The 11,052-nt window shown below is 41.2% G+C and overlaps 1 protein-coding gene across 4 annotated transcripts in view; it reads left to right on the plus strand.

Annotated features, from left to right (window-relative positions):
* PLCB1 (phospholipase C beta 1) overlaps nt 1–10,287 on the plus strand; it is a 406,198-nt gene extending 395,911 nt beyond the window's left edge. The window contains exon 32 of one of the 4 annotated variants that reach the window (XM_074817193.1): nt 6,965–10,287. In XM_074817193.1, the coding sequence (XP_074673294.1) occupies nt 6,965–7,195 (231 nt within the window). In that variant the 3' untranslated portion in view covers nt 7,196–10,287. The remainder of the gene's footprint in view (nt 1–6,964) is intronic. The other 3 variants (XM_074817194.1, XM_074817195.1, XM_074817196.1) reach the window with 3 other exon arrangements.
* Nucleotides 10,288–11,052: the final 765 nt, after the last annotated feature.

An 11,052-nucleotide genomic window follows, 5' to 3' on the forward strand; every position in this document is an offset into this window, starting at 1 on the left:
AATGGGAGCTTTGCTAAAGAGAAATATCCTGTAGAGGTTGCAGTTCCCCCTTTTGTTAAGAATCGTGTAGTGACCAGTTATTGCCTCTTGTCAAAATACATTCTGCTGAAACTGCACAGAAGAAATTAATGCACTTGAGTTTCTCATCAGTAAAACAAAAAGAACAGGTACTGTTTATGTGGAATTAAATATTTTACTGCCATGTGGGTAGTGCCACGGTACTTACAGATACAAATTAGCATCACATTTCAATTGGTGAATAAATACAATAGTCAAATACAAAAAAAAAAAAAAAAAAAGTCATTATTTTGATATTTTGCTGCTCTCTACCTCAAGGAGAAATAACGCAACTTCAGAATTTCTCACATTTGGAGTCAGAACCCCAAAATTATGAAAATCTTTTTAAAAGCTTGAGTATGAAGAGTCTGCTGTTGGAAGTGTCAGAGATTGTTGGAGATACCAAACTGTTTAGTTCTCAGAGTACATTTTTACCTGGATTTTTGAGCCAGGATATTTGGATTATTTTTCATTCATAGCTCACTGCATCATTCAGGGAAAGAAAGAGCGTGATCAGGGAAGCAAAGTATTTATGAATAATGCAGCATCAGATAGATTTAAAAGGAGAAAGAGAAGAAACACAAAACTCAAAAAAAAATGGCCTTACAGAAGAATTGCAAGTGGAATGGAAAATCTGAGACTTAAAAAAGTTTATATGGAGTCATATCAAATTTTTGCAGTGGAAGAACTTCATCAAAACAAATATGTCCGTAATTAATGTTTTTGATTCAACAAAATTGCATTTTGGTAGGGTTTTTTCACCAAAGCGTGTAACTAGTTGTATTTCACACATAACTTTCTCAAAACGTTTTTGCTTGAAGATTAATTCCTTACATGCTTTTTAAGTAGTGACCCTGCCGTTATTTTTGAGCTGAAAATACATTTGAAAAAAACATGTGAGCTGGAATGAATCCCAGTCCATGTGGAAGTGTGTGGGTTTTGCATCAGATAACTGCCTCTGGCAGGGCATCTTATATCAGGAGAATGATGCTACGAGGTCACACCGCTGTGCAGACCACGCATGCGGTATCTCAAGCTGTATGGGGAAGGAAGAGAGGGGGAAATTGTTTGGAAAACACTTTCATTACTAACTTCCGAAACGCCACTTTGAAGGTACAACGGGAAGGAGCAGCAGTGTTCACATGAACAGCTTCAAAGGTGTTGCTGTGGCAGGAAGGGAGATGGGTTGGACATGTTTTTCCCAACCGTTTCCCTTTCCCTTGGGCAGCCAAAGTGAGGGGCAGGAGGTCAGATGGAATCGGGGCTGCGCAGCAGCCAGCTGCGTGCCCGCCTCTTGTCTTCAAGCCATGGAGGCTGTGCAGTAGATGCAGTAGACTTTCACAAGCAGCTGGCAACAGCACCAGCCCACAAAGGCATTCCTGAATTTTCTATGTGAGTGATAGGGTCATGTTTTAGTCCGCCAGTTGTTTTTCATGCGCACAGTAAGGCCTTTGCTCCTGACGCCCGAGGTCCTAGATGGTGGTTGCCATTTATGTTTGTGCAGATACCTACTTCCCATGGCTTCAGCTACTGCAAAACTTCTCTTAACTTTGCTCTACATCTGAAACGTCTGGTAGCTCATTATTAGATTCCTATACCTCGTTAGCCGAGCTTCTTTGCTTTTCCACAGTTATCTTTAAAACAATCCTGAAATGAATATTAAAAAATAAAAGATTCTGCAGCGGAAAAGAGGGATGAGGTGTATTTCAGGTAGTGAGAAGAGAGAGGAGTTCGGTATTTGAAGCTTAAACTCAGGGACAAGATAATATGAAACACCATAAATGTGGAATAATAAAGGATTAAAGGGTTTAACATACTTATTTTGTTTCCTAATTTTCTAATTTTTTTTAACCTAAACACTCCATGTGAACTTCAGCCCTCCTGGTAACTTGTGTTGGCAGCACGTTGCGCTTTTCATGTGATCGTTTTATTTTTGTTCTTGGTAGAAACAGAAGTTCATTAGATCACATTGCAAGTATGCAAAAGTCTACAGGGGCTTGATCGGGACAGTCTAAAACCACAATTTTTGCTTCTGTAATTCTTTATTGATCACAGTTACTGTTTTTAATGCACTGGTCGCTATTTTCATGCTATGTTATGCTACGTTATTTTGGCAGTTTTAATAATAACAGCTAGCTATAAATGCTATAAATAGTTTTAATAATACCACCCGTTTCCTTCTCTGAGTGCATTTTCCTTGCTTTAAGCTGAATGACCATATTCATTTTCCCCTCCCACATTCCAAGGAAGGGTTGCTGAGGCCTTTCTCTGAATGATGACCCTTTTTGGAAAGCGGTTGTAGCCAAGGATGCCGAAGAGCCCTTTGAATTGAGAGGGAATGTGAGCTGATCAGCTGGGCAGCTGGCTGGCTGCCAGGAGCTCTGCTCACTAAGGCACGGGCTTAGTCATGTAAAGCCCCACTCATTTTCTGTCCCTAGGGCTAGGGGCTGCGTTGGTTGTAGTCGAGGTTTGAAGGATATGGTGGCGTTTGTCCGGGGCACGAGGGTGCACGAGCCCAAGCCCCTCGGTTCCCCACGCTGCCTAATGTCACTGGCTGAAGTCAAAGGGACCCCTCAGGCACAGCTCCCCCGTGGAAACCCGTGTGGGGTGCCACCACCAGAGGCAGGACAGTCGCAGGCAAAGCCTCGCCATCTCTACTGTTATTTTGAGCAGGATAGCTTCGTCCACAGCCTGTTCCAAGCCCATGCTGGTGTATGTCTATTTTGATAAACGATCATATAAACAGAGTGGCAGAGAGCCCTTTCAAACCAGAGGCAGCTGAAGGCGGCACCTCCCAAGCTTTGATCCCTACCTAAGCTTAATTTCTCTCCTTCTGTAATTTGGGGATAATAGTACTTATACGTACCCATTTTCTAAAGCTGATGTGAGTATCAGCTGATGGTTTTTAACTAGCACTGTTGGGTGAAAAATAAAGGGTAAGTAGATAGAAGTATACATGCAAGAGTTAGAGCTTCTGGCCACAGCCATCAAGAGTGACTAACGCATTCATCTCCTGTCCCCAAGGACTCTGCTGCAAACAGTGATGGCTCCAAATTTTAAAGTATTAACTCATTGCCTGTAAGTAAAGTACATGGGAGCGTGATTTACCCGAACAAGAAATAATGTTTCCAACCCCTTGTGGGATAATAAAGCCACATGGAGGTGACATTAATATGTGTTTTTTGTTGGGGGTTAAAGAGAGGACAGGGGATCCATTAGAGGGCAGCTAGTGAGATAACAGAAGGAAGAAGGTTGTTATGTGTTAATGGGAACAGTGGTCCAGATAATGATCTGCCCGTCTAATCATCAGTCTTATTTTCCCCGCCTTGTCTGGGTCCAAAATCCTAAAAGCAAGTATAGGTCACCTTGTTCAGTAGCTAGAGGGCAGAGAAATCCGAGTAGGTGGACTTGTGATGGGAAGCAACCCAAGGGGACAGCAACCTGAACGCTAAGGCCACACTGGGCCGGAGTCTGGTGGGGTGCTGGTTGTGCAGAGAGGTTTTTACTTACACACACACACTGGCATGGCACTTTGTCATGCCGTCAGCAAGCCAAATGAAAGACATACATGACTACTGCTACTAATGGGAGGGCAGCTTTCCATTAGTGAATGAACTGTAATGTCCCTGTAAAGCCACAGAATATGGTTATCATTGTCTAACAGAAGCATACTGAGGCTTTTAAAAGAAAAACAGCTGGGTTTTTTGAGCCAGCTGGTTTTAAGCAGGCAACTTGTTTCTTTAACCTTGACCCACAGATGTTTGTGCCCGGGTCTGGTGGTTTAAGGAGAAACATCGCCGATGCACTGTGAGACTCTGGTGGGTTTGCAAGCCCCAGGCTTGCTGAGGAAGACTTCAGTGAGGGGCCGGGTCTGGCAGTGGGACGGCTGCGTTGCGCCTGTTGTGCTCTTCACTGCAGCTGGAGTCCTGTGTGATAGCTTTTGGGGGTCAGGGAATGGGCTCAGAGGTGCTCGTCTGAAGCCGAGCAAGGGGAAGGACTGACAGTGCCTTTGAAATCAAAAAGAAAACTAATTTTTACACACTGTTGCAGTTTTAATCAACCCTCCTTGTCTACTGTCTGCTCCTTCTCAACTAACTTCAACCTTCTCATGATTAGATATCTATATAGACTGTCTCTGGAGACACCGAAGAGAGGGAGGTAGCTCCAGATTCATGTCATTTCTATTAAACACTCAATTTAGGGGGGATTATCCACTGGAGGCGCTTTAGGAGGTGAATATTAGACACAGTTGCTATCTAACAACATGCTGATGGTTGCACTGGGTTCAGATAACGTTCAGTTTCTGAGGGATTTCGAGTATTTCTATTGCTCTTAAACCTAATTAAGCAAATCAAGGTTCTGAAGAAAGTTGAGAGCCAGGAGACTTTCTCTGATTTTTGATCTTACATCCCTCCTTCTATACCTGAGGTACCCAAAATTTACAAATTCAGTAATTCCATGTATGAAAATGAGGTGGGGAAATGCAGCAGCTCATCTCTGGCTCAGACACTGCTGTATAAAGGAACTAATATCCTTATATAAAGCTTTGTTTTCCAGTGCTCTGGACCCTTTCCCACAATTCCTAGATTTATAAAAAAAACACCGTATGCAAAGCTGCCTCTCCCTGCAGGAACTTTAACTGGCTTTGTGGGGTGCTCGGACACTGCTGCGGATCTGCATCGGCAGCCCGGAGCCCGGCTGCAAACGCTCCCCAACAGCAAAAGACAGTGGCACTTGGCCAGATTAACCCAAGGAATGTTTTGTCCCTCGTTTGGCATAAATCTCCCTCTCACTGTGATAGCATCTTTGGGTAATTATTATAAATAAAGAGAAGGACTCACCTTCCCCTCCCTGCCTCCTGTTTGTTTAAGCAGTGCGGGTGTTTAGCAGTGAACTGTAACCACAAGCGTGATTGCACCATGTTGGTAGACCTTTTGCCTAGAACGTGATTTTAGGATTTGTAGTCTGACCTATGTGAGCACCACGGTGCCATCACTCTGAAGTAGAGAGCAGTGCAGATGGAGCCTCTTGGTGGTTGAGAAGGTCACTGGGCAGCAGGAGTGGAGTCCTGGGGCTGCAGGGCCCCGGCGGTGAGCCGGGTGGTGAGGGATGATCAGCGTTGCTTGTGGGTTTTTCCTGCCAACTACAGCACTGTTCCTCTGATAATATGTGTACTCTTGGCAGCGTTATCAAAATGGAGACGAAAGGGGGATCCCTTCAAAAATTATGTGTTAATGGACATAAAGCCAGAAAACCAAGGAAAGTCAGGAAAACAGAAGGGTACCACATGGAAGAAGGGTGTTATGGTAGTGATTGTCTAATAGTTGGTAGAACTGGTTGGACATTTTAGAGGCAGGGCGTATTTAATGCAACCGTTTGTGCCTCAGACTCGGTGTTTATCAGCACTGTGACACAGAGGTGGGAAACCGAGGCCAGAACAGCAGAAAAATCACCAGAAACAAAGCAGGAAAGGATCTTTAGCAGGGGAACCAAAAAGAAAAAGCCAGATCTTAGATCTTGAGGAAGAAAGGCTGCAATATTTGTCTAATTAAGGAATGTAGAACTAGACCAGGTGAGCTAAGGACGTTGATTTGCACATCAGGAGAAAGGAGAAGAGGCCTCACAAAAATAAAGTCAGAGATGCAGGATGAAAACCAGGACAGAAGCATGGGGAATGGGATTGGAAGAGCTCAGCGGGAGGGTAGTGGTAAAGTCACATGCTGTGGACAGGTCAAGGATGGCAAGACTAGTATAGGTCCTAAGGTTCAAGTGAAAATTTGTATCACCTGTTGAGGGCCATTGCAATGGGGTGAAGGAGACGTGAAACTAGATGGGGTAGATTCCAGCACAGAACTGAAGGATCAGAATCCATAGCACCTTTATGCATCCTGGAAAAAAATATAGCTCAAAATACGGTTGCCCAAGAAACTATTGCAAAACTGCTGCAGCTACAGTTAGCAGAATCCGACTCCCTCTTTTTAAGAAGGTGGATGGATGGATGGATGGATGGATGGATGGATGGATGGATGGATGGTTGGATGGTTGGAGCGGGTTTGGCTTTGGAACTCACCCCTTTTGCTTCCTGCCGTGCTCATATTGGTCATGACGAAAAAATTGGCTTTGTCTTCAGTTGAAAACTTCATGCACATTACTGTTTTTTAAATAATGGATCATGCAGATCCTAATATGGGCACTAAAAACAAAGGCTATACAAATAAATACTGGGAAAGGACCCACAGCTTCCTGAAGACTGATAGCCAGATTTCTTTCTGCATGCCTTTTGCATCCTGTTGATGATATGACACTTTTTCCCCAGTAATGTCCAAGACACGTACTGCATTAATCAGATAATGTAACTTTCCATGATCTAGCCCTAAGAAATTAACTTTTTTTACTTCCCTCTTTGACTCCCTTTGACAACTGACTTTTTCCTAATGGTTTCTCCAACCCAAGAAATCTGGCAAAAGTGATTATATTGTTCTCAGAGCAATGTTTGTGGTGTGATTAATGTGTGATTCGCTACCTGGAGCTTAATAAAGGCCTTGCTCTTTCAAAGGCTCGTCCGTGATCCATACTGCACTTGAATCGGGTCTGTGAAAGCCAGTGGGAGTATGGACACCAATACGGTCAAATCCACATATATTTTAAGGATTTGGGTACCCAAGGATGGTGCCCAAAACCAGCCTTACGTACAAATAACCGCATGTTCCTTCAGCTTTGCAATGACTGCATGGAAATCAATAGGTGTATTGGATGTGTGGCGCTGGTATGAAAAAGAAGGAATATATTCTTGAATCATGCAAAACAGCGTTATTAATTTCCCCCTTGCCTCGTGTGGTACTTTCCCCATACTGTAGCACTGCTCGCATTAGATACACCTGAGGACAGCTTGTCTCTTTTGTTGTAGTTGCAGGTGGAACTTGATCAGGAATATCAAGACAAATTCAAAAGACTGCCTTTGGAAATTCTGGAGTTCGTACAGGAAGCCATGAAAGGGAAAATCAGCGAAGATGGAGACCACAGTTCTGCCCCCTCTTCCCTGGCGTCTGACAGTGGAAAATCAAATCATAAACCTCTGCAAAGTGAAGAGGAATTGGAAGAAGATAATCCAGAAAAAGTGTTTGATACTACTTTTTAACTGCCCAAGAAACACTCAGTGCGCCAGGGCGCACCCCTCCCCAGCTGCCCATCTCCGCTCTCCCGATGTGAGCTGCCACTGAAGCGCTTCGGGAGGCAGGAGGGATCTGCATTCAAGTGCACATTTCCCAAAAGGAACATTTTCTAAAAAGTATTGTGCAAAGGTCTTCATTCTCTTTCTTCATCTTACTATTCTAGAGCTTAGTGCAGTTGTAATGGGAAAATTAATATGTTAACCATCCTCTCCTTTTTTTTTTTTTTTTTTTTTTTTTGGCCAATTTACAATGGGTAATTTTCTGGCCATGTTCACTGTTAAGAATGTTTAATGAAGACCAGTGTATTGTACAGAGACAAATGTGTGCAGATTTCCTTTTGGAGTGCCAACGCAAAGTGCTCCAAACTAATACAGATCCTAGAGAATATTGTAACAGTACGTAATCATATTTGTTTCCTTCTTTATAACTGCACCTTTACAGCTGTACCATCATTTTACATTTGCACTGAAACATTTAATCCTTTTTAGCTTTGCAAGCACTGGTGGCTTGCTGTCTTGATATTATGTTTATCACATGGAAAGAAATATATTTGCTGCTGAAAATTCCTGGAACTGTGGGGACGAGAGGAAAACAAAGAGAAGAACTCTGCCTGGAGATTGTCGGTGTCTGTGTACGTCTGTGTTTGTTACACTGTGTGAGTGCATATATGTTTGTATATATATATATAGCTATATGTGCACACACATCCGTCTATATACACACACAGCATGTTTCTATTTGAAGTCGGCGCGGTCTCTTGGCCAAATGAAATGTTTCAGGGATACGTGAGTAGAGAGAATCTTTATGAAAGCTAACATCTGGGTTATACTGCTATAAAACAGTCATTGAATCGTAAAATTCTTTTTGTGGTGTTAGTGTTGTAAATCAAAGTAGTTTTAGAATATAAATTTGATATATATTTTGCAGACTCAAAAGTATTGATTTTAAGTATCATATTTTAAGCTTACTGAATTTGATAGGATTATAAAATGTTTAGGACTACAGTATTTGAAATTTAACAGAATCTTCCATTATTTTTAAGACTGAGGTTCAGTTTTACTAAGGTCTGAAATTTAAAAGCAGAATATAAAAACCTGATCACTGTTATTTTAAAATGTATATTAATCCGTTTAACTGACTTCTTAAAATAAGAACAATCAAAGTTAGTGTACTGTATGATATGCATGAGAGAAGTAACAGCACATTTGTCTGTCAGACGACAGAGGGACTTTGTGAAAGTCAGGATATTTGAAAAGGTAAAGAAATGCTATTCTCTGGTTTCCCATACTAATAGAAATAGGAATTATGAAACATTATGGACAGATTCTTATTTGTACCCAAGCCAATGCATAATGCTACAGGCCTTTCCCTCAGCCGTGTGGTGACGAGGCGTCTTAGGGCGAAGGATAAACTAGCTCAAAAGACAGTGGTTTGCATCGAGAGGCTTGATCCTGCAAACTCACCTTTTCCTGCGCACCACCGGGCTCAGTGCAACTGTTCTGGGCAATAATGTTCACATACATGTTTGCAAGATCGGGGCCTTACTTTGGATTAAAAAGCAATCGGAGAAAGCAGTCAATTACATGGGGAGGCATTTTAATACATCGTAACAGTTAAGTTACTTTACTTCCATTCCCTCAGGATTTTAGTACTTTAAAGTAACTTATTTTATTTAAATTTAAGCAATAAAGTACAAATCAAGCTTAAGTTTTCAGTTAAATAATGGTGTATATATATATAAGTTCAAATCTTGGAAAACAGTATTTTTATGTTTCTTTTTTAAACTTAGAGCAGAAAGAAAGAAAACTTGTACGTGGTTTGGAGATCATATTTTGGATTAAACTCTCCTGGTTTATGATGATGAAATTTGTGAACATGAAATTAAAAAATCTGACTTTGATTTTAATGCTAGGAAAGGTGAATCCTCTGTTAATCCTTGTTTTGCACTTTGAAATCAATCTTAATCACTCATTGAAAACTTAGAGAGTCAAGATGTAATGCTGCATTTTTTTAAAGTAAAAATGACATATTGTCTAAATTATTAAAAGAATAAACTGATAGCAGTGTTCACAATAAAACTGAAGACTATTGCATTATAGAAACCGTTGTACAGCGCAGGCTTTTTGGTAAAATCTTAGCTCCTTTGAATTTCAGCGCTATGTTCCCGTGGACTTCAGCGGAGCCAGGACTTCACCACAGTCTTCAAAGAAACTTGGGCAAATACCAGTTAACCTTTTATTTATATTTAAGAAGAAATAAATATACTGGTTGGATTAAATATACTATCAGCTGTAGTCATTTTACAGTACGTTTGTATTTGACCATTTCCTGTACTCACATTTTTTTATATCTGTACAGTGCCACTTTCTGCAGGTGTAAGGTAGTGTGTAATACTGTACATCTTGCATTGTTCAAACTATTTCGGTGAAACAGATACCATTTAATATTGATATTACTTGAACTAGAGTAAGATAATGAAAAAAGGGTCTTTATGATGTGCAAGTCTTGTGCCTTTTATGTATTTGCCTTGTTCCGTGTTGAATGTGTGGAAATGCTGTATCGTGGACTTTCTGCTGTATAGAATAGAGCTGTCTATATTAAACTAGGTCGTGCACTTCAGATATCTTTACACTACTGAAAATAGCTTGGTTTTGGCAGTATAAACAGAATTTTAAAAATTCTAATGAAGGCCAGACATTTTAGATTTAACATGTTCATAATTATGTTAATTAATGCTCATGTATTAGCTAAACATTCACTGAAAGATAACTAAAGGGACATCATTGCTTGCCTTTCTTTGAAATCAGTGTTGCTCTTGTACATTGTATTAATAGTGTCTGTGATTGATTAGTCCTTGATGATTTGCTTTCAAAGTAGGATGAAATATTTCAGTTAACATGTACATATTTTTCGGTTCCTCAATCTATGATTGTTTCAGAGGCATAATTCACATTTTTGTAAAAATTCTATGCAATTTTGTGGCATGATGTTTCTTCCACTTGTAATTTTAGTGCTTACATTACAGATCCAAAGGACAAATAAAAATTTCTTAACACAAGATGCTTGTTTTCTCTGTTCTTTGGCTCAAAAGCCTCTGTTGGCTCAGGAGACCTTGCTGACCCTTGAAGACCTTCCCCTGATCCCTTTGCTCCCGGGAAGGGCAGTGCCGCGAGGAGTCAGTGAAGTTTCCCAGCAGGCTCCTGCGTTCACAACAGCGAGAACAAGAACTTGCATGTGCCAGGGCCTCCCTCACCCCTCCCAGCAAAACGTGCATTTGCTGCCGCTCCGAAACAACAGGAAACTAAAAAGGTTCATGGACTGGTGAGAAAACTTACTGGTTTACAGGACAAGCTTTTATAGAACAGCAATTGCATGATTTTCAGCCATACTGGTAAACTACCTCAACAAATTATAGCAGCTTTACTTCTCTTTCACTGCCCCAGCTGTTTCGTTAATCATCTATGCAATTATATATGTGCTGTGAAATGTACCTTTGCAGGGGCCTTCCACTGAGAGCATTGAAGAATAAACCTATTCCATTGGCTTTTGACTTTCCTTTCCCTATTTAATTTACAATGTAAAAAATTATCTCTGGGAGAAGAGATAAGCAGGTATATTAATCCAGTGTACTAAGGGATATACCTATTAAAATCAATAGTCTCCAAGGCAGCCAGACTCAAATTGCTCCCTAGAAGAGGTGTGGGGAAATGGGGCCTGGCGAGGGGGATGGACATGGCACAGGGTAGAAGCAGGCAAGGAAGGGAGGAACAGAGCTGAAAGCCCAGCCCGTGAATTTGGCAGAGAGGAGTAAGACTAGGACAGA

The sequence above is a fragment of the Strix aluco genome, chromosome 3, assembly GCF_031877795.1.
Source record: "Strix aluco isolate bStrAlu1 chromosome 3, bStrAlu1.hap1, whole genome shotgun sequence".
Lineage (NCBI taxonomy): Eukaryota > Metazoa > Chordata > Aves > Strigiformes > Strigidae > Strix > Strix aluco.